This window comes from Podarcis erhardii (genome assembly GCF_964252035.2).
Source record: "Podarcis erhardii genome assembly, chromosome: 11".
In the NCBI taxonomy this organism is placed as follows: domain Eukaryota; kingdom Metazoa; phylum Chordata; class Lepidosauria; order Squamata; family Lacertidae; genus Podarcis; species Podarcis erhardii.
In genome coordinates, this window is record NC_138501.1 from 56314430 (window position 1) to 56342199 (window position 27770).

Below are 27770 nucleotides of genomic sequence, written 5' to 3' on the forward strand. Positions count from 1 at the left end.
GCAGTGCGAGCCGCTCGGGGCGCGCAGCCAGTATCCACCGCTCGCGGCTCCGCTCGCCTTTTCTTCTCGCTCTCGCCCGCTTGAGCGCCTCCGACCGTCCTTCCCGTCGGGTCCCGACGCCTTTCCAGCCGCAGCCATGGAAGCCATCAAGAAGAAGATGCAGATGCTCAAGCTCGACAAGGAGAACGCCATCGACCGAGCGGAGCAAGCGGAGGCCGACAAGAAGCAGGCCGAGGACCGCTGCAAGCAGGTGCCCGCCCGCCCAGCCCCACAGGCCTCTTGGCGCCCACTCCCCAGAAGGGCAGACCCCCAGGAGGAACCACACCTCACTAGCCCCCTCCATCCCCGACAGTTGATCTGGGTGGACACTTTGCCAGGCAAGAAGACCCCCACCCACTAGCTGTGAATCTGCTTCCAGCTGCCCGGACTAAGTCAGGCAGATGCCCTCCCAACTCCCACCGCTGGGCTCCCATCTCTGGAGACTCCCCACCCCAGATAATCCTGAGTGCAAGAATGCCCTCCTACCCCCCCCCCGCTCCTTCCTTACCCCGGGCACCCACTTTCCCGCCGGGTAGGAGCGAGCAGCAGCGCATAGGCCTCCCGCTGACGCTCCCCCCTCTCTCTCTCCCCGACCCCCCGCAGCTGGAGGAGGAGCAGCAGGGGCTGCAGAAGAAGCTGAAGGGGACGGAGGATGAAGTGGATAAGTACTCGGAGGCCGTCAAGGAGGCCCAGGAGAAGCTGGAGCTGGCCGAGAAGAAGGCCGGCGACGTAAGTCCGGCTCGCGGGGCGGAGGGGCGGCAAGGGAAGGCGCAGGCATGCCCCCGGAGGGCCAATCCTGCCCGGGCCAGGGTGGGTGGCGCCGAGGAGCAAGGGCATAGGGGACGGGGCCCCTCCAGGTATTCCGGGCTCGTTAAGCCCCGAGCAGCTGCCCGCCAGTGGGGCCTCCCCCCTCCCTCCCTCCCCGAGGATGAATTGAGCCGTCACTGGGCCATTAAGACGGGGCGGGCGGGCAGGGGAGGCTCCGGGCGCGGGCCTTGGCACCCGCGCCGCCCATCAAGTTGTCAAGGCATTCCTGGGCGCTCGTTAGCTGAGGGTCTCCCCGGGGCCAGGAAGGGGCTCTTGGCGCGGGAGGTGGTGACACGGCGTGCTCCTCCGGCCAGGCCGAGCTCCAGGGAGAGACAGCTGCGAGGGCTTTAAAGAGGAGCCCGCTCGGGGGACCCGCCACTGGCTCGGCCTCCTTCGAGGGCATTTGACACCCTATAAATAAATGCTCCTTGCCCGAGCCAGGCTCGAGGCCCGGGTGAAAGGCGATCAGGGGGTCTTAAGGAGCGCCTAAAAGGGACCCGCCGCCTGGAGCACCGCCAGCCCGGACCGGCCGCCAACAGCGGGAGGGAGGACGGGCGGGCGGGCGAGGAGGGGGCGCAACCTGCGCGGCTGGAGCGAAGCGGGAGCGCGGGGCGGGTCCCCTCGTGCTCGGACCGGGCTTCTCCGGGCGGCCTACTGGCTGCTTGCTCGGCTTGGTCCGCGCACAGCTCGGGCACTCTGCCAGCACCTGCCCGGTGTTTCCGGGCCGCGGAAAAGCCCATTCTTGGCCGGGGAAGATCGGTGCCCACACGCGCAGCCTGCCTTGCGGTTGTCTTTGCGCCCATCATGCCGGGCCAGTCCAGGAGCAGAGGCCGCTCTGGCTGCTGCTCGAGTGCCAGAGTGGGCACTGCCAGCAGATATGACCCCTCCAGGCAGAGCCCGTCTGCAGACTCCTCCTCGCGGAGGGCTCGAGCCAGACAGATGCCAGGCGAGGCGGTGCTAATCGGGGTGCTAATAGGCTCCCGCCTGCTCCTTCCTCCAGAGGCTTAACCCAGAGGCGGGAGGCTGGCGACGCAGCCTGGTCCAGAGGCTTGCCACTCCTAGCCCCGGGAGGCTGGGGGGGGGGGGACACGGTCTACCTGCTGACCCCCCCCCAGGCCACAGTGCACAGGGGCCCATGGCTGGATGATGCCCCTTAGTTCCCGCAGGTTGGCACGAGAGGCGCTCTCCTAGCTTGCTGCAGGGCGCAGATGAGCCTCGAAGCCAGTCGCTTGGGCGCAGGACCGGGAGGCTGCGGGCGACTTCTCCAAGGGCCGCGATTCCTGCATTGCAGGGGGTGGACTAGATGGCCCTTTGGGTGCCTTCCAACTTCTCAGTCCATTGAATCTACGATTCCTCATGGCTGCTGCCGGGCTGCCCAGCCTCTGCGCTCGGTCTTGCGCAGCTGGCTCAGCATCCCGCCCGTCCCAGCCTCCGCCGCCTTTGCTCATATTTGGCCATTCCCCGAGCCCAGAGGAGGAGACTGGCTAGAGGGCGGGGGGGGGGGGGGGCTGACTGGCGCAGAGCAACTGCGGGGATGTAGGAGCGCAGCCGCCCTGGCTCTGCCCCACTCGGAGGCAGGTCCCCCTTTTCCTCTCACGGCCCGTCCAGAACAAGGCAGATGCAGGTTTTCTCCCCAGTGCAGCTGGGCTCTGGCAGGCAGGCCGGGGCTGCCCCATGTTTGTATGTCCTGCCAATGGAGGACATTTTTCGCAACCCTATGTGGGAAATAAATGCCTCCCCATCCCGGAAGCGTGTGTGCATTTGAGTCCTTATGTAAAGGTGACTTTGCCTTGAGAAGTCGTCGTCCCGTCCCCCCCCCCCCCCCGCCGCCATTTCCTGCGCTTGTACTTGGAAGGGAACACCGGACTGCTTTGCAATGGCTCCAGGCCCCTTTGCGGGCACCAAGACCAGGGCAGAAATTCTGGCTTGGAAACAGGCTAGCTGGCCTGGCACCATTCCTCAGCCTCGCCTTTCAGGTCCCCCCATTTCCACGAGTCCAGCACACACATGCTGACTGATGCCACTTCAAAGGGCTGGCCAGGGGGGGGGCAGAGCCCAGGTGGTCATCTGGCCTCCCCCAGGCCAGCCGCTGGGGAAGCTGCCACTGGATGCAGGGGGAGGCCAGGCTGAGCAAGAGGGGAGGCAGGTCAGGCCCTGGGGAAGGAGAAAGCAGGGGGGGGGCACGACAGGTGGCTGCTCAGGGGCCTGAGTGGGCTGGAGGAGACAAGGCAAGTGCCTGAGAGGTGGAGGTCCTAGGTGCGCCTGTGTAGCATCAGAGCAGGAAATGATGGGAATGGGGACAAACCATGGGGTGTTCTTTCCTCCTGAGTGGAAAGAGAGGAACTGAAGCCTGAGAATGTACCAGGGTGACAGCACAGTGCAGACGTGATCAGAGGAGGCCAAAGGGGAGGTGGCCCCAGATTCACTGCTCCAGGGGGCTCAACTTGCCCCATTCAGAAGGGACTATGATCATAAATGTCACAGGCCAGTCCCTGTGGGGGGACATAAATGTCACAGGCCAGTCATAAATGTCCCTGGCCCTGTGAGACAGATACTTTTGGCCTCACAGCCTCCCCAGGAGGAAACTTGGCAAGGGTGGTTGCGTGGGGAGGGACATCCTAGACCTAGAGGGACAGGAAGAAACCCTGACCTCTGAGTTCCGGCCTCAGAGCGGGTGGCGGTGCCTAGCCAAAGAAGAGCCACGCGGTGTCCCTGGGAGAGGATGTGGACCTGAGGGTGTTTCTAAGTGTCAGCAAAGGCTGGGCTTCAGGTTTGCTCTCCTGAGAGCAGGATTGGCTCAGCCCACCCTTGGACCCCAAGACTCTTCCCAACATGCATTTCTGCCTTAGGGAGCTGGTGTCTCTCTTTGCGCAGCAGGAGGCTGCCATGTCACACAATGGCTATAGCACAGGCACAGCCTGAAGGGAGTTGCTTCTGGCACCCTCACAGCTGAAGGCAGGAGGGGGGCTCCCTAGAGGCTGGCCGGCGGGGGGGGGGGGCAAGTGCTCTTGCAGTTCTGCCAAGCACCAGCCCTGGACTAGGGAGTCTTTCAGGTACAAGCCTCCTTGGTCCTCTGGAACAGAAAGTAAGTCAGTGGCCACAGATGGCTACTGGCACCCTCGTGCCATTTTTTGAATTTATGAGCATCTCATTTTCTAATTAGAGTCACAGAACTGTAGAGTTGGAGGGGGTCCCAGGGGTCATCCAGCCTATCCCCCTGCAATGAAGGAATCTCAACATAATTAATTCAATTAAAACATTAGACATTCAAGAACTATCAGACTCTGGGAGCTGTGCAAGGAAATAGCAAAAGAAGGTAAAATCTGAAAACCCTTTAATGATATAAAATAGAGACAGACAGGACACAGCTGAGTGGTGGAGCATCTGCCCTGCATGCAGAGGTCCCATGTTCAACTCCAATGGCAGCAACTGCAGGCAAGGCTGGGAGACACTCTGTTTCTGAAATCTGGAACAGCCGCTGCCTGCCTGCGCAGACACTACTGACCTAGATGGCCCCAGTGGTCTGACTCAGCAGAAGGCAGAGAGAAGGAATTGTGCTCCAATGCAGCAAGCAGCAACCTAGTATTTCAAGAGACCAGGAAGTGGAAACACATGGGAGATGTATGAGCACATCCAGCTTGCCATAGAGTGTTGTGACACCCCCTCCCCAGCACGCACGCACTCACACACTGAGACATGTTTTGGAGGGGCCCTATCATGCCGAAAGGTGGCAGGTGCTTAGATACCAGCCACAATGGCTGTGCTCTCCCTTCACTGCCACCTGTTTCACCCAAGAAGGGGCTGGAAGGGGTCTCAGAGGCCATCTAGTCCAGCCCCCTGCTCAGTGGAGGAAACCCAGAGCTGGAGCCCCCACCTCAAAAAGAAAACAGATGGATGTCTGGGTCCTGCTTGAAGACGACCACTTGGGGCGGAGAGGCTCACCCTCCAGGGAGCAGGAAGTGCTCCCACCACCCTCAAACTGCCCCCACCATCAATAAAGAGGCCTTCCTGTAATGCAAGCCAGGTGGATCTCATCCTGCCACCTGGGACAGCAGCAGAAAAGAACTCCCTGACTTTTTCTGTCTAATGACAGCCCTTCAGCAAAGATGATGAGGAAGCGGAAGAAGGCTCTCAGGTCTCCTCCGGGGAAAGCAGGCTCAGTTCCTCCAACCTGGACTAATTTCCCACACTCCTTGAGCATCTTTCTCACCTTCCTCTGAAACCATTCCAGTTTATCTATGGCAAAGTGGAGGAGCCCAGAAATGAGCAAAGGACTTCAGATCTGGTTCCGAAAAGGACAACTGAAATGATCGTGGGGATGGAGGAAAGTGGCAGCGTTTGGGACTTTTTAGTTTAGAAAAAAGGCAAGGAAAAGGCGATATGATAGAAGTCATGGAGAAAGTGGCAAGAGAAAAGCTTTTCTCCCTCTCAACACTAGACCTCCTGGACATCCAATGAAGCTGAATGTTGGCTGATTCAGGATAGATCAAAGAAAGGACTTTTTCACACAGTGCACAGTTAACCTATGGAACTCACTCCCACAAGAAGTCAGAGGCGGATTTAGGGAAGTGCAACCAGTTGGGCGTGGAACCTCGGGATGGAAAGAGGCAAGGACACCAAATTTCGGTGTTGCACAGGATGCTGCTGAAATTTGAGACCCCAAAGTCGGCCACTGCAAGTAGTAGTGATGGTCACCAACTTGGATGGTTTTAGATGGGGATTGGACAAATTCATGGAGGGTAAGGCTATAAAGGGCTCCAGGCCAAGATGGCTCTGCTCTGCTTCTACAGTGTGAGGCAGTCATGTTTCTGAATGCGAATCGCTGGAAACCAGAAGAGGGGAAAGTGCTATTGGTTTCCCATTAGGGCATCTGGTTGGCTACTGTGAGAAGAGGATGCCGGACTAGACAGGCCACTGGCCTGATCCAGTAGGCTCTTCTCAGGTTCTTAAGCAGAATTTTATTCCCCCTTGCTGTGCAGTGCTGTTGTCTAAACACTCTGTGATGAATGGGATAAAGGCAGCTGAAAAAGGAGCAGAGAAATCCCAGTGGCCCTGACTGGGGACGCTCTTCTTCCATCAGCCCTCTGCCCATTTGTGATTCACAGGTCTGGTCCACGGGCTTCTGAGCATACACAGGGTGCCAGGTATGCGCAGGAGGCAATCACCTTACTGAAGCCAAGGAGGCCTGGCCAGTGCCTGGACTGGTGAGTCCCTGGAGCAGCCACGTGGGGGCTGCTGCTGCTGCTGCTCTGAGTGCCATGTTGCAAGAAAGTAAGACCACAACCGAATAGCCTGCAGCTCCAAGGACAAAATGCCCCAAAGCCCATGCAGAGTGTCCCTCGAAGAATCTCTTTTAACACAGATCCCTACTGATGGCTCAGCTGTACAGGAGAGCAGCCTTGGAGCAGCAGCTGTGGCCTTCATTCTTGTGCCTTTGCAGCAACCAGCAGCTGATCCCGTCTGGTGGGGAGACTCGGTTCAGTCAAGTGGCAGTGGATCGAGTTGTCCTTCGGCGGAGTCACAGCAGCAGGGAGATCCGAAAGTCCCCGCTTGGCTTGGTGCTCTTCTCAGTCCTCCAGCCAAGTGGCCACCGGATCAGCCCTGTGGGGCAAAGCGAGCCCAGAAGGGAGCGCAGCGGAGTCTTCCCCAAGGCCACTGCATGAAGCCGCCGGGCGGGCGGGCGAGCGAGGCTCTTCCCGGGCCACCGACACTTGGCACGCTGCCCCGGGAGGAAGCGTCGGGGAGTCCGGGGCTCCCGCTTGCCTGCGCGTTGCCGCCTTTTGCGCCTGAGTCCGGCCCGCCTAGCGCGCGCTGCCTCGCTTTCGACGGCGCCGCGACCCCCGACGGACGGCGCCAGCCCCCTCCCTGCCCCCGCGGCGGGCTCTTTAAGAGCGAGGCCGGGCCAGCGCGTTGGAGGAGGCGCGCGAGGGGCAGAGCCGGCAGCAGCAGCAGCAGCAGCCGCAGGAGGAGGCGGGGCGCGGAAGGCCGCCTCGCCCCGCATCCTGAGCGCTTCTTCCTGCTGGGCGGGTAGGCGAGCAGACGGAGCAAGCGACCGAGCGCCAGCCAGAGCCCGAGCCCGGGCCAGGAGCCCCGCCAGCCCGCCGCCCGCCCGCCCGCCGCCCCCGATCCAGCCCCCCGACGGGCTCCAGCCTCCGCCCGCCCCTCCGCGCCTCCGCCGGGGAAGATGGCCGGGAGCAGCTCCATCGAGGCGGTCAAGAAGAAGATCCAGACGCTGCAGCAAGTGGCCGACGAGGCCGAGGAGCGCGCCGAGCACCTCCAGCGGGAAGTGGACGCCGAGCGCCAGGCCCGCGAGCGGGTGAGAGAGGGTCCGCTTCGCCCCCCGGAAGGGCCTCGCCAGCCCCGGGGCGACCTTTCCTCTGAAAGCTTGTGGGGGGGGGCTGGCGGGGCAGCTGGCGCTGGGCTCTCCCCGGGGCGACCCGAGGGCGGGGTTCCCGAGCATGTGCAGAGGGCCGGTTCCACCCGGGCGGGGCTTCCCGTCGGGGGACTCGCCAGGCATCCGCCTGCATCCTGCCTGCCTCGTTCTCTCGCGCTCCGCCCAGCGCAGAGCCGCCCGGCCCACCTGGATCCGGGGAGGCGCCGCTTCCTCCGCGCTCCTTTCCCGGCCGAAGGCGGCAGGGGCGTGGCCTCGTCGCCCGCGGGCCACATGGGGGTCCTTCTGGAGGGTGCTAGGGGGGTCCCAGAGGACGGGGTGTCCGCCAGGGGCTCTGCTCTCTAGCATGTGCGAGGCGCGCGAAGCTCTTCGAGCTCCCCTCTCAGCCACTCCTGGCAGGGGACGCCCTTGGGCCCGTTTCCCAGATGGGGGAGCGGAGGGTGCGAGGCTGGCACGCTGCCCACGGACCTCTTTGCAGCGCCTCCTCCTCCTGGGGTTCCTGCCCCTGAATCCTCACTCTGGTACTCGCGCCCCTTCCCAGGAGCATCTCTCTAGTAGTGCAAAGAGGGCGAGGTGGGATCCTGGTGCCATTTCAGCTGTGCGTGAGATGGAGGTTCCTGCTGATCCAGGTGCGGACCTACCTGAGAGAAGAGGGTGCGCTGCGCATTGCAGGGAGAGCGCTGGCTGGGCAAGAGCTGGGGGTGGGGAGCTGCTAGGCAGCCACGATGGGTTGGGGGACAGGATTTGGGTCAGCTTGACACCCCCCTTTGGCCAGGGCCTGCTACTGCCTGTGACATCATTCTGTGGGGGGCTCGGATGATTGGGGTGCGGGACATACCTGGCCTGGCGGGGAGGGGAGGGGGGGCTTGAAAGTGGTCTTGCCTCCAAGAGGAAGACAATAACGAGGGTGCAGTGCTGTGTCTGTCCCTGTAGTCCTGAGCCCTCCTCTTTGCAGGCTCTTGGAACTGAAGCAGCCCCGTAAATAATTGACAGGAGGCTGCTGGCAGGAGTCCTGCGGGTGGGTGGCGTCCTGGCCAGCCCCAGCTGGTGCCCCCTCCAGTCCCTTGGCTGTTCCCTGAGACCAGCTGGAATCAGATTATCTACTGCACCATACACCTGGGGGAAGGGCGCAGATATGAGGAGGGGACCCTCTGGTTTTTTGCAGAGCTGTGAGAGCATTTTCTGCAGTGCAGGGAATGAGCAGGCGCCTCCTTCCCTGTGGCTGGGACTCCCAAGCCAGAGAGGTCCTTCTGGAGGGCTTCCTTCCCTCCAGTTTCTGGCCCTCTGGGTGGGTGAGTGAGAGGGCCTTCCTTGTGCACCCCTCCCCCAAGGATCTTGAGTAATCCCACCGGTGGGCTGTTCCCAAGGCAAAGCTGGTTGTGTGGTGGAAAGAGAAGTGGGCTGGTAGTTGGGGTGGAGGACTTAGCCCCAGGGCCAGGCTCTCTCTCTCTCTCTCCCCCCCCCCCCCCCCGTGTCTCCATTGGGCGAGGCATGGAGTGGGGAGGCTGCCTGGCTTAGTTGGGCTGCAAAGGCCCAACAGCCTTGACCCCACAAGCAGCTCTGGGTCCCCATAGGAAGCTCACCTGGCTCGCCTGGTTTGGGGGGTGTCTGCACTGAGCAACAGCAGCTGGCCAGAGTATCAGGCTGGAATCCTGGTCAGCTATCAGAAACGGAGCCCTTAGCTCTACCAACAGCCAAACAATTTGTTCTAATTTAAATTCTGTTTAGTTTATGAAATTTATATACGACTTGATTGTAACAAAACATCTAACTGGTTTGTAAGACATATTGTTGTTGTTTAGTCGTTTGTCGTGTCCGCCTCTTTGTGACCCCCTGGACCAGAGCACGCCAGGCACTTCTGTCTTCCCCTGCCTCCTGCAGTTTTGTCAAACTCATGTTGGTAGCTTTGAGAACACTGCCCAACTATAAGACATATTAAGACTATCAATAAAAACCAGCAATTAAACATTGAAAAGTGGTTAGAATCAGCAGTGAACGAATAGGACTAGGCTAGCAAAAATATTTTAAGAAGGCATCAAAAATAATACGGGGAACGTGCGTGCCAGATGTCAATAGGCAGGGAGTTCCAAAGTGTTGGGGCACCTGTAAAAGGGCGAGTTCTGCAGGCTGAAGCAGCCAACAAGTTGTTCAGGAAAGTGCAGGTCTTGCCTTCCGGCTCTTCTGGTACTCAGAAGCCTCCCGCTGCTTCTTGTGTGCAGCCTCCTGTCTTAAGAGCCAGGGCCGGCCCTCCCTTGAGGCAAGGGCATCTCAGGCAGCAGATCGGTCTCTCCTTGTTTCTAATGTAGATCTTCATGCCCCCTCCTTCCCCGCCTGCCGGAGGCCCCACAATGTTTTGAGCTGGCCCTGGTTAGTGCAGAAGGTCCTGGCTTGAATTCCCGGCAGCATCTCCAGGCAGGGCTGAGAATGTCCCCTGCCTGAAACCCTGGAGAGCTGCTGCCAGTCAGTGTAAACAATGCAGAGGCAGATGGACCAGTGGCCATAGAAGGCAGCTTCCTATGCTCCTTTCAGTCTGGCTGTTCCTGGCTCCATTCGTTGCCCAATTCCTTTGTGGCTGGTGGTGTGTCTTGTGGCAGTGAGTTCCACAGCTAACTGTGCACTGCTGTGTGGACTCTTGGTGGCAGGTGGAGGGGCAAGCCTGCCTCTCTGCTGGAACCTTTAGTCTGGCCCATAAAGACAGTCGTTGCAGGATTCAGGATGGCTGACCCTGCTAGCTCAGACTAGATCCTCCCTATCCAGAGGCAGTATACCTTGCCCTACCAGTACAAGAATGCAGTCACAGAACTGGAGAGATGACCACAAGGGTCATCTAGTCCAACCACCTGATGCAGAGCTGCATTAGCTAGGCATTTTTATATTGCCATGGGGAAGTGGGGGGGGCGTGGAGGCTTCCTTTTCTGATCTCAGGAGTCCTCCTCCAGGTGAGCATCCCAGAAGCTGGGCTTCCCCCTCCTCCTTGGTCCTGTGGCCCCCAAACCCTTCCGGCCTCCTCTGCTGCCTCTTCCTTCCCTGGGCCCAGCTCTCCAAGGGTCTTGGGGGAAGGCTGCTTCCTGACCCTCTCTGCTCTGTGGTCCGCTTTCCGTGGCTGCTGTGCCCCCTTTGCTGATCCCTGCTCAGCCCTGGGCCTGAACCAGCAGCAGAAAGCACCTCCCTTGGCTGGAATGTGGGGGGAGGGAGGGGCTGAGGGAGTGGGGGGAGGGAGGAGGTGGGGAGGAGCCCTGCCTCCGCTGGCTCCTCCCTTCCTTCAGCCAGAGCATGGATGGGGAGTGAGGAGTGAGGGGGAATCCCACCCCCATGCTTTGCAGCTGCAATAAACAGGAAATCCACCCCCCACCCCCTGAGCAGCTCCCATCCATCTCCTTTTTGGGAGCGAATCTGCTCTGGAGGCATTCCTGCCGCTTTAGTCACTCCAGCGCAGGCAGGCAGGCAGGCAGGCAGGCAAGGCACCCATCCTGCTCCTGCTCCTCCCCCTCCTGCTGGGCTGCCTCCCTTTCCCACCCCACATGCTGCTCCTGCTGCTGCTGCTGCTGCTGCTGCTGCCGCTGCCCTGGACCCCCAGCTGGGCTTCTGCGGCCCAACAGCCATCCTGTCTGGGTGGGGCAGCTTCCCAGGAGCTGCCTGTGCTGCTCTTTGCCCTGTGCTGGGCTGCACAGCGGTGGCACCGGCCCCTGTGCCAAAGGCTTTCCCCACGTGACATCACCTTGCAGGTGGCCTGGCACTCCTCTTGTGCAGGCTGGGGACCTGGGCGGGGTGTGTGTTTCAGGAGCGTCACCTAGGAAGAGCCTGCTGAATCAGGACAAGGCCCCAGGCAGCACCCTCTTCTCACAGAGGCCCATTACGGAAAGCTCTCCGGCAGGATTTGGGGGCAAGAGCCTTCTCCCCTCCAGTGGGGTCCAGCAACGGGGATTTGGGGACATTGCTGCCTCTGACCGTGGAGGCAGAGCAGAGCCATCCTGGCTAGGAGACACTGAGAGCGGCTTCCTCCTCCTCCATGGATTGGTCTAATTCTCTCTTCAAACCATCCAGGTTGGGGTGGGGAGTTCCACAGTGCGCAGAAGGAGGACGTTCTTTTCTCTTTTCTGTGCTGCTGAGAGGGAGAGCACCCCCCCCCTGCCCTGCCCACCCCCAGTCGTGCTTCAAAGTGCCTAATGCATGATGAAGTTATAAGCCTACAAGTCTCGGCCTGCAGATGCTCAGTCTTAAGTGCAGGAGATGGAAGGAGGGGGAAGTTGGGGAAGGGAGGGGGCGATATTGCACAAGTTGGGCCAGCTCAAGGGAGAGGAAGCAGAAGGGAAAGTGCCTGGGCAGGGGGGGAGCCTGGGGGAGCTGCTGCAAGCCAGAGCTGGGAAGGAACCTTCCTGGGAAGTGAAGGGAGACCTTCTGCGGGCAGAGCCCTGTCTCTTCCCTCATGCCCCTTGAACAGCCCAAGCAGGAAGGGACTGAAGAGCACAAACAGGATCACCAGGGAGAATCATGGAATCAGAGAGACAGAAGGGACCCCAAGGGTCATCTAGTCCAGCCCCTGCCATGCAGGAATCTCAGCTAAAGAATCCATGTCAGATGGCCGTCTAACTTCCCGAGGGAGACCGTTCTACAGTCTTACTGTCAGAATGTTATTCCTGGTGTTTAATTGGAATCTCCTTTCTTGTAACTTGAAGCCATGGGTTTGAGTCCTACCTCTTGGAGCAGAAGAAAACAAACCTGCTCCATCTTTCATGTGTCAACGCTTCAGATATTGGAAGACGGCTCTGAGTCTCCTCTTTCCAGGCTAAACACAACCAGTTCCTTCAACGGTTCCTCACAAGGTTTCCAGACCCCTGATCATCTTAGTCACCCTCCTCTGCACATGTTCCAGCTTGTCAGTATCCTTCTTACATTATGATGCCCAGAACTGGACACAGTATTCCAGGTGTGGTCTGACCAAGGCAGAATGGAATGGGACTTCTTCCACCCTTGATTGGGATGCTAGACTTCTGTTGATGCAGCTTGGAACAGTATTAGTCATTTTGCTGCTGCATCACACTGTGGACTCATGTTAAGCTTGTGGTCCTAAGACCCCTAGATCTTTTTCACATGTCCTACTAGTAAGCCAGATGCTCCTCATCTTATATGTGTGCATCTGGTTCTTCCTGCTTAAGTGCAGAACCTTACATTTGTCCCTGTTGAAATTCATTTTGTTAGCTTGTGCCAAATTCTCCAAGCTGTTGTGCTCATTTTGAATCTTGCTTCTGTCTTCTGTGGCATTGGCCATCCCTCCGTTTGGTGTCATCTGCAAATTGGATGAGCATCCCCTCAATCCCTTCATCTAAGTCATTTATAGATGTTGAAGGACAAGGGGCCCAGGACAGAACCCTGTGACACACCCCTTGTCACTTTTCTCCAGCATGAGGAAGATCCATTAAGGAGTCCTCTTTGGGCTCGGTCAGTCAACCAGCTACAAATCCACCTAACAGTTACCTTGTTCAACCCACATTTTAGAAGCTTCCTTTCAAAAATATCATCCGAGACTTTGTTGAAAGCCTTACTGAAATCAAGATACACTAAATCTACAGCCTTCCCCTGATCCACCAAGCTTGTATCTCCATTAAAAAAAAAAGAAAAAAGAAATGGGATTCATCAAGCATTACTTACTTTTGAGAAACCCATGCTGGGTCTTAGAAAAGGATGCTGTAATTACTAAGTGCTCACAGACCGACTGTTGAATTATCTGTTTTTGGAATTTTCCTGGTCTTGATGTCAAATTCACCAGTTGGTAGTTACCTGGTTCTTATCTTTCACCATTTTGGGAGATGGGGACAACATTTGCCCAGATCAAGTCTGCAGGGACCTCACCTGTTCTCTAAGAATTCTCCAAGATCATAGACAAAGTCTCTGAGATGACACCCGCAAGCTCCTTTGGTACCCTTGGATTCAGCTTATCAGGCCCTGGAGATTTGAATTCATTTAAAGTAGCTAGGTGTTCCCTTACTACCTCATTTCCTGTCTTGGGCTGCAGCTCCCTCCTTACATCATTTATTCTGTTATCGCCAGGTTTGGCATCAGTTTCCTTTTGGGTGAAGACAGAGGCAAAATAGGTGTTGAGTAGCTCCGCCTTTTCTCTGTCACCCAAAAGCGTTTCTCCATCTTCTCCACACAGAGGACATACCACTTGCTTGTTCTTCCTCTTGCTTCAAATATAGCTGAATAAATATTTTTATTATTTTCAACCTCTCTTGTAAGCATGGGCTCATTCTGAGCTTGCCTGCCTGACCTTCACCCTGCAACTGTTGGCTACTTGTGTATACTCTTCCTTTGTGATTTCCATTTCTTATACATGCCCTTAAATCTCAGCTCATCTGTGAGCTCCTTATGCAGCCACACCGGTTTCCTTAAATGCCTCCCAGTTTTCTTTCTTGCTGGAATTGTCTGCATTTTTGTCTTCAGTGTTTCACTTTTAAGAAACTCCCATCCATCTTGGACTCTTTAAGCTTTTTGAAATTGAAATTAAAGTAGCTCTTTAAGCTTTTTGAAATTGGCCTTCTTAAAGTCCGAAGTTCATGTCTGACTACAGGCAGCTTTCCCTTGCCTGTGTATCACGAAACCCAGGTGGACATGATCACTTTCTCCCAAGTTTCCAAGTACTTCCACTTCACTGATCAGTTCCTCCCTAGTGGTGAGGACCAGGTCCAAGATAGATGATCCCCTTTTTGCTTCTTCCACCTTCTGAGAAATGAAATTGTCATTGAGACAATGGAGGAATTTGTTGGACCTTACATTTTTGGCAGAGTCTGAGTTCCAACAGATATGGGGAAGTTGAAGTCCCCCATGTTTATATCTCTCATTTTTGAATGTTTGGTAATCTGCTCTAGTAAGGCATCACCCAAGTCTTCAGTCTGGCTTGGCGGTCTATAGCAGACCCCCACAGTAAGGTCCCTGTTGTGTTTCTCTCCTACAATTTTTATCCATATACTCTCAATGTGCTTTCCATGCTCCAGGTCATGGTTTTCTTCAGAAGTGTACACATTCGTTACATATAATGGTCCTCCTCCTCCTCCCTTCCTGTTTAGTCTATTCCTTTTGAACAGGTTATACCCTTCAATTCCTACATTCTAGTCATGAGTCTTATCCCACCCAGTTTCAGTAATGCCTACCAGGTCATATTGGCTGTCCTGTACAAAAGTTCCAATTTGTCTTGCTTGTTTCCCGTACTCTGTGCATTTGTGTAGAGACAACTGAAACCACCAGTCGTTCCTCCAGCTGCTTCCTTCTTGTGATTTCTTGCCCTTTAGCAGGTTTCTGGAGTATCACCTCAGTTTTCTCTGCATCACTGAAGCTCTTATCCCCAGTACCATGTGTTCTTCTGTTGCCTGTCATGTTGTCTCCCTCCTGCTCAAGATCTAGTTTAAAGCTCTCCTGATCAGGTTCACGAGACTCATAGCAAAAGCATTCTTGCCAACCGCTGTGAGATGCAGCCCATCTCTCGCCAGAAGTCATTCCTCAAGGAAGTGACGATCATGATCCAATAAGCCAAACCCTTCCTGACGACACCACCTGTGTAGCCTGTGGTTTACCTCCAGTATTTTCCTCTCTTCCTAAGCCGTGGCCTTCAACAGGAAGGAGTGATGAAAAGACCACCGGTGCTCCAAGGTTCTTCAGCTTCCTGCCCAGAGTCTCATAGTCCCTTGCTATATGTTGCAGACTGTGTGTGGCAGTATTATTTGTACCCACATGAATCAGAAGGAAGGGGTAGTGGTCAGTGGGCTTTATAAGACTTGGCAACTTCTCTGTCACATCATGAATCTTTTCATCTGGAAGACGGCACACCTCCTGGGCCATCCTGTTTCCACTGCATAATTCTGCCTCTGTCCCCCTCAGTAGGGAGTCCCCTATTACCACCACTCATCTCTCTCTCTCTCTTCCTGGGAGGGGCAGCAATTGTTCTATGCACTCTGCCTTCCAAAGCCTCCTTGAAGTGTTCTAAGGTCTCCCACTGCTGCTCTTGAGTCTCACCCTCTTGTCTATTGGAGCTTATCTGGATATTATTGGGATAGATTACAAAGGCCTTATTACCTTATGGTTTGAGTACTTCCTACTCCTTCCTCTTAACTTGCCTTCTCCGGACAGCAGTTCCCTTTGTCTGTGATCATTTCCTTGGAAGGTAGCAAGTGGGTTATCAGCATACTCATCCACAATCAGCAGCCTTGGATCTGGAGGTTTTAGGGCTGGATCCAGACACATCAAAGAAGAGTTTCAGTTAAATGCGTTGTATTATTTTTTTTTAAAGTAATATTTATTAAAGTTTCAAAAAAAGTTACAGAAATGAGAAAGAAAAAAAAACAAAAATACAAAAAATACAAAATACAGAAAAATAAAAAACAATTAAAAACATTTCAATCTTTCCATGTCTTGTCTTTCATTTACTTGTTTCCCTGACCTCCTCACACCTCCCTTTTTGTATTCTAATTCAATTAGCAATTTCAGCAAATCCTTTCCATCTTTACTTTTATCTTAATAATTCATCTTAATACGTTGTGACTTTACATTCTCACCTATTCATAATCCGATTTTACTTATTTCTATAACATTGCTGCTAAACCACAAAACTTCATTCCAGCATCCTTCTAACATTCCTTAATTTTACAATGTTTCTGTAAATAATCTTTAAATTTCTTCCAATCTTCTTCTACCGACTCTTCTCCCTGGTCTTGGATTCTGCCAGTCATTTCCGCCAATTCCATGTACTCCATCACCTTCATCTGCCATTCTTCCCTGGTGGGTAGATCTTGTGTCTTCCAGTACTTTGCGATGAGTATTCTTGCTGCTGTTGTTGCATACATAAAAATTTTTTTGTCCTTCTTTGGCACCAATTGGCCGACCATGCCCAGAAGAAAGGCCTCTGGTTTCTTCAGGAAGGTATATTTAAATACCTTTTTCATTTCGTTATAAATCATCTCCCAGAAAGCCTTAATCCTTGGGCACGACCACCAAAGGTGAAAGAATGTACCTTCAATCTCTTTGCATTTCCAGCATTTATTATCAGGAAAATGATATATTTTTGCAAGCTTGACCGGTGTGATGTACCACCTGTATATCATTTTCATAATATTCTCTCTTAAGGCATTACATGCCGTGAACTTCATACCAGTGGTCCATAACTGTTCCCAGTCAGCCAGCATAATGTTGTGACCCACATCTTGTGCCCATTTAATCATAGCAGATTTCACCGTTTCATCCTGAGTATTCCATTTCAACAGCAAGTTATACATTCTTGACATAATCTTAGTTTTGGGATCTAACAGTTCTATTTCCAATTTTGATTTTTCCACCTGGAAGCCAATTTTCTTGTCCACGTTGTATGCTTCCATTATTTGATAATAATGAAGCCAATCTCGCACTTTGTTTCTTAATTTTTCAAAGCTCTGCAATTTTAATTTATCTCACTCTTGTTCTAAAATTTCCCAATATTTCGGCCATTTGGCCTCCATATTAAGCTTTTTCTGAGCCTTCGCTTCCATCGGTGACAACCACCTTGGGGTTTTATTTTCAAATAAGTCCTTATATCTTGTCCAGACATTAAACAATGCTTTCCTGACAATATGGTTTTTAAACACTTTATGTGCTTTGACCTTATCATACCACAAGTATGCATGCCACCCAAATACATTATTGAAGCCTTCTAAATCCAAAATGTCTGTGTTTTCAAGAAGCAGCCATTCTTTCAGCCAGCAAAAGGCAGCTGATTCATAGTACAGTTTGAGGTCTGGCAGGGCAAGTCCACCTCTTTCTTTTGCATCAGTTAATATTTCAAATTTTTTTCTGGGCTTCTTGCCCTGCCAGACAAATCTAGAAATATCTCTCTGCCACTTCTTGAAACAGTCCATTTTATCCAAAATTTGCAATGTTTGAAATAAAAACAACATTCTTGGCAATACATTCATTTTTATAACAGCAATACGGCCTAGCAATGAAAGCTTCAAATTCGACCATATTTCTAGATCCTTTTTCACTTCCGTCCAGCATTTTTCATAATTGTCCTTAAATAAATTTACATTCTTGGCAGTCATATTAACCCCCAGATATTTCACCTTCTTAACCAATGTTAAACCTGTCTCCTTCTGAAACCTCTCTCTCTCAATCACTGTTAAATTTTTCTCTAAAACCTTAGTTTTTAACTTATTCAACTTAAAACCTGCAACCTGACCAAATTCTTGAATCAGTTCCAATACTCTTTTAGTACTAGGTTCTGGCTCCTGTAATGTCAATACTAGATCATCTGCAAATGCTTTCAATTTCAGTTAAATGCGTTGTAAACTCATCCAGGGAAATCCGGTTGGGAAAGACTTGACTCCACAGCGCCATCTGGTGTCACATTGCTATATTGCATAGAAAACACATTTCTTTACCAATCTAGCTGAGTCCCAGGTCAAGAACGGAAAACGTTTCCTCCAAACCCATCTCCTATCTCTTCCTCCTTTGGAGGGTAGCGGGGATCATTCTTTGTTCTGTACCTTTCACAGTCATCTTGGTGTATTCTGAGGTCAGCAGTTGCTGTCCCAGCTCTTCTGGCCCAGAATTGGTGTCTGGGGTGAAAACATGGAAGCGATTTTGCACCCCAATGACCCAGCACGGCTCCTGACAGTCCCACTTCTGTGTGCCACATTCCTCCAGGGGTTCATCTCTTGCAATGGGCGATCTGCCTGCTCTTTCGGGGCATCCCACCTGTCTTGTTGTTCTATCACATCCGCTCAGCTCTGTCGAGAAACCTGCATGTGTTCCTGTCACTCGAAGTGTGCTTAGGCAGGCCTCAAGTTGCTGGACCTTCTCATCTAGCAATGCAACCAGTTTGCACTTTTGCACGTTCTCCGGTAGGAAGACTGACATGGCGCAGGCATTGCAGGTCATGGCAGCAGCTCCCTCACCTTCCATGACCCTTGGTCCTATGCACACCATGAGACAGGACTTGGGGCCTCCCCCACTCAGTGTCCTGGCCAGGGACTCTGTGCACAAACTCCCAGAAGTGGCAACCAGCGAAACTGTGACTGCTGCTGGCTGCTATCTCCTCCCCAACTCACTTCCTCCTTCAGCCTGGCTTCCTCTCAGCAGTAGCGCTGCTCAGATCATGTGCTCAGCAGAGCACTCTGCCCCACCCTCAAGCCGGCAAGCAGCTCAGACAAGCAAGCAGCCATCATGCCAAAGACACAAGACCACCCTCTTCCGCCGCCTCCTGCAATCCTTTCAAACGCCCCGCTTGAAAGCTCCCAGAAGCTGCAATCAACTAAGTTTAAGAAAGTGGAAACTTTTCCTGATTCCTGGGAGTGAGGCCAAGAGGAGACCAGTGGGAGTTTCAAAAGGGAAACTGCGCCCCATGCCTCGGGGGGGGGGGGGACGACACACATGTGCAAGAGCAGGGCGAGGAGAAGTGAGGCACGATCATGGGGGCTGAGTTGAGGGGCGTTGGGCTTGGTGAGCCGGGGGGGGGGAGAGCAGGGGAGCTGAGATTTGGGGAAAGATGCTGGGGCTCCCCAAAGGGCCAGCAATGGGGAAGGGGGTGAGGCTCTGGCATGCCCAAGACTGGGATGGGAAAGGGGTCTAAGGCTTTGTGTGTGATCTGTGGGGCCAGGTGGGGGGCTGGTGGCAGCTCAAGGCCCCTTTTGGCTTCTGAGTTGGCTGGGCCTTGACTGGGGTCAAGCAGGGAGAAGGGAGGGGCTGGAGCGCAGGGACAGAGTGTCACCCTCAGGGACAGACCCCTGCCTGGCACCCTCCTCTGCCTGGCACCCTTCGAGTCATGGCTGCCCACCAGTGACTGGCTGGATCCACCAAATGGGCACAGCGTCTGATGTGCCTGGAATGGCCTTGGTTTTCCTGGGGTCGCGTTTTTCGTCTGTGGGGTGGGAAGGGCTGTGAGGTGGGAGTGGGCAGCCCTGTGGGGCTGTGGTTGGGCGGCATGGGGAGGGCAGCGCTTGCCTGGAAGGGGGGAGGCTGGGCTGTGGAGCAGGGCTGTGCCTGTGCTTGACCTCTGCACCCTCTTCTTTCCTTCCTTCCTTCCTTCCAGGCTGAGTCCGATGTGGCCTCTCTCAACCGCCGCATCCAGCTGGTGGAGGAGGAGTTGGACCGAGCCCAAGAGCGCCTGGCCACCGCCCTGCAAAAGCTGGAGGAGACGGAGAAGATGGCTGACGAGAGCGAGAGGTGGGCGAGGGGCCTGCTTGAGCTCCCCACAACTGCCTTGGAGCCACTTTGGGTGGGCTTGAAAGGCCCCGGGGCAAAGAAGGTCCTCTGATGAAGATCTGAATATGGGAATGTGAAATGAGACAGAGAACAGCCGAAGTGTCGAGTTGGGAGGCACCTCAGAGGTCATCCAGACCTACCTCCTTCTGATGCAGGAAGGGCTGTTCTCGACTCATCCCTTATCTGGATATGATGAGGAGAGGTTTCAAAGGCAGGAAGGCTATGGCTCAAGTGCTTCATGCTCCTCCTCTCAACTCTCCTGCTGCCATTCTGGATCTGCCCAGAGTCCAGTCGGAAGGAGATCCACTGGGAGACCCTCCCCCATTGGCAGGGGGGTCTCTGTGTCAGAGTCCACAGGAGAGAGGTTCTGTCAGCTCTGGCCAGAGGGAGAGGGGAGCCAGGCTGCTGAGGGGCTGCAGTCTTTTTGGCCTCTTGGCCCTGGCTTTGGGTTTTCCAAGGCAGGGAGGGCAGCCAGGAGAGAAGCCTATTCCTGGCTCCCTCTCCAAAGGAGATGCTGGCTTGTGCCATGATGGAGACCCTTGAGGTGCCTTTGTGTGGCCTGGCCCTCCCTGCGAGGTTGGCCACTGCTCTGGGCAGGGAGGGCTGCCCCCTCAGAGCCTTTAAGAGGAGACTTCAGTGGGGTCACTCAGAGGACCATTCCCATGCAGGCTGCCCCTTTGCTTACATCTGTGTGTGGGGTGTTGGGCAGGGAGGGTGAGGCGAGAGCCTGTCTTGGATGAACTTCTGGGGTAGTTTCTGCCTTGGGTGTGCAAGCAAAGCCAGCAAGGCCAAGAGGAGCCAGGATGTGGCCTTCCTGGGGCTGCTCTAGATGACCCTTGGGGTCCCTTCCAACTCTAGGGCTTCTCCTTGGGGCGCCTGGGTAGGGCAGGCTCTCTGGGACTCTGGAGGGGGGGCAGTGTGGGTGGGGCAGTCCTGGGCCCTGTGGCTGACTGGGCTTGTGGCTTCTCCCCACCAGAGGCATGAAGGTCATTGAGAACAGAGCCATGAAAGATGAGGAGAAGATGGAGCTCCAAGAGATGCAGCTGAAGGAGGCCAAGCACATTGCAGAGGATGCCGACCGCAAATATGAGGAGGTGAGGGGGTCCCAGGGAGGGGAGGGGGCCTGGGGAGGGAAGCAGCTGCCCCACACCTGGACTGCACTCCTGACGTCTCTCTGCTTGGCTCCTAGGTGGCCCGTAAGCTGGTGATCCTGGAGGGGGATCTGGAGCGCTCAGAGGAGAGGGCCGAGGTGGCCGAGAGGTGAGTGTGGCCACAGGCAGAGGGGGAGAGGCTCTCTCGCTGGCCTCCCTTGAGGGAGGGGGCACCAGGGCTGGACATCAGAGTGCCGGAGGCTGTGCTGCATTGGGACTGGAGCTCCAAGCAGGTCCTTCTCTTCTCCCACCCCCATGAGGGTGGGAGTGGGGGAGGAAGGGAACCTACATTGGCTTTTTTGCAGGCCCAGTGCTGGAGAGGGGGTCCCTGGCCTTTGTGGGGGGGGGGCTTCATCCTCTGCACCCCCGTCCTTGAGTCACGTGGTGTGAGGCAGAGTACCTGCGGCAGAGGGGCTTCCAAGGCCCAAATAGGACTAGAAAGGGCAGCCGTCCCTCCCCTCCCTTGGCTCTTGTGAGGAGGGGTCTGCTGATGCTGCACAGCCCCCCATGTGTAGTTGGTGTTCCTTTGTAAAGGGGGGGTATTTCATCCACCCCTCTCTTTGTTGTGGAGCTGCCCCCCTTGGCTCCTTCCCATCATTTTTTACTCCCTCCCCACCGCAAGAGCCTCTCATGGTGACGTAAGGAAAACAGTGCAGGCAGGATTGAACCCCAGGCAGAGCCAGCTCCCTTTCGCCTTCCAAGGTTAACATACGTTTGACTGCCTTGAGTGGGGTCCCCCTTGCAGGGCACCTGTCCTGCTCTCTGGGGGCAGCCAGGCCCAGGGCGTTGCAGGGGGGCTGCATCCTCCCCATTGCTAAACCTTGCTTGCCCCCTTGCCCCCCCAGCCGCATGAGGCAGCTCGAAGAGGAGCTCCGCACCATGGATCAGGCCCTCAAATCCCTGATGGCTGCAGAGGAAGAGGTACTGAGCAGGGGACCCCCTCCTCCGTCTCTCTCTCTCTCTCGTTCTCTGAGCTGTGCGCACTTCCTACTCCTGCTTCCTCTGGTCATTGTCCTTCTGAGCACTTCTTCCTCTCCTCTCCCATCCAGTCTCTCCGCTCTGTGCTCAGACACCACCCCCGTGCAGGACCCTCAAGGGGAGGCGTGAGAGGCGGCTTTGGCCCCCCTCTGCGTCCGGCCATCTTGCAGAGGCTCACCCTGGGCAAGGGTGGCACAGCTGTCTGGCTAGGAATGGAGGGCAGCTGCCGCCTTCCAGAGGCACGCTGGGGAAGGGGTCTGCCTTGGAGCCCACGGCCTCTCAAGTGCAGCAAAAGCCACCAAGCAAGAGATTTCATTTATATGTGTTATATTTATGTATATTTTTTTTTGCCGGATTATCTTGCTCAAGGCAACCTAAAGTGACTTAGAACCAAGCAAACAAAACCCCACATAGATACACACATCCTATGCCCTTTTAAAATGTGGCTCTTTTCTGGGGGGGGGGTCTTATTGGGTTGATGTTTTTATTTTGATTATATATACAGTGGACACTGTGGGTTGCGAATGTGATTCATGCGGGATGCACGTTCGCAACCCACAGCGTTTGCAACCTGCAGCGGCGTGTCTGTTGCGATTTGGTGCTTCTGCGCATACACGACCGCCAAAACCCGGAAGTAACCCGTTCTGGTACTTCCGGGTTTTGGCGCTCCGTAACCTGAACAAAACGCAACCTGAAGCGCCTGTAACCCGAGGCGTGACTGTATTGTGGTTTTTATGTTGATCTTTTCTGTGAACCGCCCTGAGACCTCTGGGTATAGGGTGGCGTATAATTTCATTAAATAATAATAATAAACAATTAAAACCAGGATGGAGGGAATACAGTGGAACCTCTAGATATGAATGGGATCCGTTCTGGAGCCCCGTGCACATCTAGAAGCAAACGTAACTAGCGACAGCATGTCTGCGCATGCGCGCGTTGCTTTTCGCCACTTCTGCGCATGAGCGTGATGTCATTTTGAGCGTCTGCGCATGCGCAAGTGGCGAAACCCAGAAGTAACGCGTTCTGTTACTTCCGGGTTGCCGCGGAGCGCAACTCGAACACGCTCAACCCGAAGCACATTCAACCCGAGGTATGACTGTACAGAAAAACAAGCCCCCAACTTCTGAAAGGACACCGATAGTTAGAAGCCAAAGGCCTGGTTATACAGGAAAATGTCCACCCGGCATCTAAAGCTATAGAACGATGGCACCAGGCAGGCCTCCCTGGGGAGAGCACCCCACAAGCGGGGAATGGGCAGTGATGGGGCAGGAATCGGGCTGCCAGCCTGGCCCTGGCAACGGTGGAATGGGGACGAGGTTTGCAGGCAGCCCCGAAGGAGATGGGGATCTGCCAGCCACCTTCCCCAAAGGGGCGTCTTAACCAGGGCGAAGAGCTTAAGGGGTCGCAAGGGGTCCGAGGGAGGTTTCTGGCCTTGCAGAGACAGAGCTGGCCCTCAGCCTGACACACATCTACCCGTCAATGCTGTGATGCGGGTTGTGGCCTGTGCCTCCCCCAAGGCGGCTTTTTGTCTTGGCTCAGCCCAGGGAAGCGTGCTGTGCCAAGACAGAGGCCTCGGGATGCCTGCAGGACACGTGGGTCGTGCTTTGCTGCTGGAGTCCCACGGCTTGTGTCTCTCCCCACACAGGGAAGGGGGTTTCTCAGGGCCTTGGCGATGCCTCTTGTGGCACCAGAGGAACCTCCTGCTGCTGCTTTCTCTCTTCTGCTGCTGCTGCTGCTGCTGCTTCTTCCTCTTCAGATTCTTCTCTGCTGTCTCAACTGGTTCTCCCTCTCTCCTTCTCTCCCTCTCTCCCTTTTCCTCTCCTGTCCTGCGCCTGCCTCTGTCTTTCTGGACATGACACAGTAAATGTGGGGATCTTGAGGAAGAGCTGAAAATTGTCACCAACAACCTCAAGTCCCTGGAGGCCCAGGCAGACAAGGTAGGAGGGGCGGGGAGGGGTATGGAGCTCCCTGGTGGGATGAGGGTGGGTGGGCTTCCTTCAGGGAGGGGCCTGTTTGGAGTGGGGCAGGGGCTGCCCTCCCTCTCCCCCCTCACACTTGTTCTCCCCGTCTCCAGTATTCCACCAAGGAGGACAAATACGAGGAAGAGATCAAGCTGCTGACGGACAAACTCAAGGAGGTGAGCAGCGCCTGCGACGACGGCTCTCCCCTCTCCCCTCTCCCCTCTCCCCTCTCCATCCAAAGCTGAAGCTGAGGGGCAGAAAGTTCAGGCCCAGTAGCAGTCTGGGCTGGGGAAAAGATCCTGAGTCAGAAACCCTGAATCTTCAATGTTCAGCCTCATGGGATGCCCATGAGCTCTTGAGTTAGGAGAGAGAGAAGGAAACTTTTCTCTTTCCACTTTCTCCATGCAAGCAAGATGGACCCAGGCTCTGCTGCGTTTGGAGAGGCATTCAGAAGCAAAACAAGTGCAGAGTCCAGGGTGGGGGTGGTCAGGGCCAGACCCTCCCTGGCGGGCAGGGGGAGTGAGGAACCCTTTCAGCCTGCAGCAGCCTGAGCAGAAATCTCTCCTCCACCCCACCCAGCTGCCCAGGCAGCTCTACAATTCTGTGCACGCATCTTTGGAAGCCAGAGCTGCCACTTAACTGAGGGGACCATGAAGTGTCTTTATTTGTGCAAGGCTTTGTACAAAGAACCCCCAAAGGAGGGAACTGCTTCTTAACATACTGTAAAAAAATTAAAGAAGACAGAATAAAATGACCATAAATAAACAATAGATCAGTCATCAGTAAAGGGGATGTAAGACAACAAGATCGGGGTGAGAATAAAATATGTTCCCCAAACTGAAGGACTGAGGAATATTCTCACCATCTCCTCATGATGGGGGGGGGGCAGAAGAGGGAGCCTTTGTGTTTTGCTCTGGAGGGTGTTGCAAGGCTTGGAGAATGGGGAGCGGCTGCGGAGCTGCTCCTGCCTTCTAGGGGGTGGAGGTTGCAGCTCTGGACCCAACAGCAACCAGGGAGGATGCCCCCCCTTGAGTCTCCCACCCAATGGGCTCTTCATCTCTATCCTCCCTCTCTCTCGCCCCTGCCCCCCAGGCTGAGACCCGAGCAGAGTTTGCTGAGAGGTCTGTTGCAAAGTTGGAGAAAACCATTGACGACTTGGAAGGTAAGAAGGTGCTCCCCCCGCCTGCCCCCTCCGTTGGGCTGGGAAGTGGTGGGGCTGGGACCCAGAGCAGGGGATGGGCTCCGAGAGGGTTGGGTCCTTGTGAAGGTGGTGAGGGTGTCCTCCTCCTCTTTTCCTCCTCCACCTCCTCGTCTCTCTCCCAGCCACCCGCCTTCCTCTTCCTCTCTCTTCCCTCCCTCTCACGTTCACTCTTTTCTCCCCCCCCCCTGCACTGCTCTGCTCTGCCTCACTGCCTCCACCTTCTCCACCTTCCATGCACACCTGCAGACGAAGTCTATGCCCAGAAGATGAAGTTCAAAGCCATCAGTGAGGAGCTGGACAATGCCCTGAACGACATCACCTCCCTCTGAGCTCCGTCTCTGTCTGCTCCCGCCCTCCCCCTTGCTTGCCCAGGATACACCCCCCAAGTGCTCCCCTGTGTGTGTGCTAGGGGGGGAGGGTTAGGAGGGGAGGCCAAGTTACCTCAGGTGGGGATAGGGGGTGGGGAGCTCTGTGCCAGCGCCAGAAGTGCCTTTCCTGGCAGAGGAGGCGGCGTTTGGGGGCTCTGCCTGCCATGCAGCTGGGGCTGGGGGGTAAGGGGATCTGGGCCTCTTTCCTGGTGGGTGGGAGCGAGACCCCACTGTGGAAAGCAGCCTTGCACCCCCCTGGCAGGTCCCTCTGAGGCCCTGCTGTGCCCCTCTTGGCTTTGCCTGTCTGTCCGTCCCACTGTCTGTCCTCCATACTGCATTTCATGACTCTGTTCTCCTCTCCAGTCTCTGGTTCAATAAACAGTTTCAGCAAACGCCTCTTTTTCTCTCATTCTCTCGCCTCCATTTCTGTCTCCTCCTCTGTGGGGCTCTGGACTCACCGGTTGCCCAACATGCCTGGTTAGTTCATCTGCTGTCTCAACCTCTCCCTCCCTCCTTGAACCCTGGCATCTGAGTGGGCGAGGGCTGCCCCTGCAGGGGGGGGGGTGTCAAAGGGCTTCCCCCCTCCCTGTGAGCCCCATGGAGGCAGGGGGCTTGGAGGGTCCTGCCTCTTTGCCCTTGGCCAGCCTTCTGGGGGCACTGAGGGGTGTGACTCCTTGGGAGCCTCTTGCCCCCCCCCCCGCCTGTCTGCTGCCCTCCATCCTGCAGCCGGCCTCCTCCCCTGGCTCCAGATTGGGGAAGATGGCAGGTGGCAGGAGATAACTGGGGTGTCCTTGGTTGGGTTGCCTGGCAGCTGTCCCATGGAAATGCTTCTGGCTCCTGGAGGGGGGCTTGGGGGTCTCAACTAGCTGCTCCCTCCAAGAGGCTATGGGGACGTGGCATGGAGGCCTCCCTGGAGCAGCAGCCCTGATGTCCAGGGCTTCCCTTGTTCCTCTGGTGCTGACGGGCCTCCTGCCCTTCCTCTTCTGTCTCTCTCTTTCTCCTTTCTTGCTGCTGGACACGGATCTTTCCCCTCCAGAGCGCTCCCGGCAGGAGGAGGAGAAAAACAGCCTCCTGGCTACTGAGCTGCGGCTGGTCCTCCACGGCCTCCACAACTAAGCCCCCCAGCTGCCCCTGCCCTTGCCTGCTTCATGGGGGGGGGCAGCCCCTCCCCTGCCCCTCCCTTCTCCCCCCTGAGACGCCCTTTTCTTGGAGCAAGAGGATTTGGGAAGGGGGTCTCCTCTCTTGCACGCCTTCCTGGAGGATGGGCCTCCCAGAAGAGAGGCGTGGTTCCCAGTCTGAGCTGGAGAAGAGCTCAGCAGATGCTGGGCAGGGTGGGAGCCCCTTTTGACAAGGGGTGGGGTGAATGGGACAGGATCCTGGCAAGCAGCGTCTCTCCTCTCTGCTTCTCCATCTCTCCTGTACTGCTCCTCTTGCGGCTGCTGCTGCTGTCTTGCTCCTCTTCACGGATCGACACCCTCTTCCAAGGTGTTTGGGGACCGGAGCTGACTGTTCTCCTTAGGAGCAGGTGGTGGTGAAGAGGGCAGGCCTCTGGGCAACCAGGATGGAGGGGCCACCTCAGCTGCCCTCCAGGGACTGGGGTGGGGGGTGGGATCTTGCTGTTGGATGGAGCCGCTGAACTGACTGGGCCCTCGCTCTGTGTGTGTGTGTGTGTGTCTCTCTTTATCTCCTGCCTCTTTCTCTCCTGGGCTGGGGGGGTGGGCTTCCTTCTGGCGGTGGTGGGGTGTGCCTGGGTGCCTGCCTGCCTGCCTTGTGTTTGCAGAGAGCTTGGCCAGCGCCAAGGAGGAGAACGTCGGCATCCACCAGGTCCTGGACCAGACACTGCTGGAACTGAACAACCTCTGAGGAGGGTCTGGAGGAGCAGCAGCAGCAGCGGCCCCCTCCCCCCGCCCCACACTCTTGCCCGGCCAGCACCTCCTGCTGAAGGGAAGCCCCCTTGCCCCCCAGGCCTGTGCTGGCCCCTGTGGGGCTCTGCCTCTGCACTGCCCCTCACCTGCCTGTCCAGTTATTAAAGCAAGTTGAACAGAGGAGGGCTGTGTCTCCCGAGGTCTCTTTTGGGTGGGGCAGCAGGGAGGGAGGGGCAGGGGGTGGGAGGGGGTCTCTGGACATAGGCCTCATTGTTGTCCTCAGGGGGGAGACTAAGGTATTTGTGGATACTCCCTTGAGGGGTGGGGGAGTGCTAGGGAAGAGCTGTGGCCCCTCTTATTTTTGGGGTGGTCTGGGCTGACACCTGAGGTGAACCACAACCCCCCTGGGATTAAGGGGTGAGTGCAGCGCCCAGGAGACCCCAGAGCAAATGGCACCTGCCATTTGCTCCCTAGGGGAGGAGAGCAGCAGCGCCTTCGATTTGTGGGGCCCCTGGAGGCAATGCTTTTCTTTGATCTGCTGCCCTGTGGCTCTGCCACCCTTGCCTCATGGTGGTTGACTCCAAGGAGAAGGCAAGGGGTGTCTGAGAGGGCGTTTGGAGGAGCCAGTCCTTGGAAGAATGTAGCCATGTAGCTCAGTGTTGTCTGCACTGGCTGGCAGCTGCTCTCTAGGTGGGATGGACCCTGGACTCTTCTTCGGCACACCAAGCCAGGTGCTCCACAAACAGCTGCAGCCCACAATGGGGCCTGAGGGGAGGCAGGCTGGCTG

At 55.9% G+C, this 27770-nt stretch overlaps 1 protein-coding gene across 8 annotated transcripts; it reads left to right on the forward strand.

The window, feature by feature from the left end:
• On the forward strand, nucleotides 1-27164 carry TPM2 (tropomyosin 2). Of its 8 annotated transcripts, none has more exons than XM_081881144.1 (9): nucleotides 1-250; nucleotides 643-768; nucleotides 19287-19420; nucleotides 20436-20553; nucleotides 20649-20719; nucleotides 21456-21531; nucleotides 23663-23725; nucleotides 24642-24711; nucleotides 26899-27164. In XM_081881144.1, the coding sequence occupies exons 1-9, from the start codon at nucleotides 137-139 to the stop codon at nucleotides 26979-26981; spliced, it is 855 nt and encodes a 284-aa protein (XP_081737270.1). In that variant the 5' UTR covers nucleotides 1-136; the 3' UTR covers nucleotides 26982-27164. The 8 variants fall into 8 exon arrangements, with proteins under 8 accessions (XP_081737270.1, XP_081737269.1, XP_081737268.1 ...); XM_081881143.1 differs by lacking the exon at nucleotides 26899-27164 and adding an exon at nucleotides 24997-25510 and having other exon boundaries at nucleotides 4-250; XM_081881142.1 differs by lacking the exon at nucleotides 21456-21531 and adding an exon at nucleotides 23450-23525 and having other exon boundaries at nucleotides 6-250.
• Nucleotides 27165-27770: the final 606 nt, after the last annotated feature.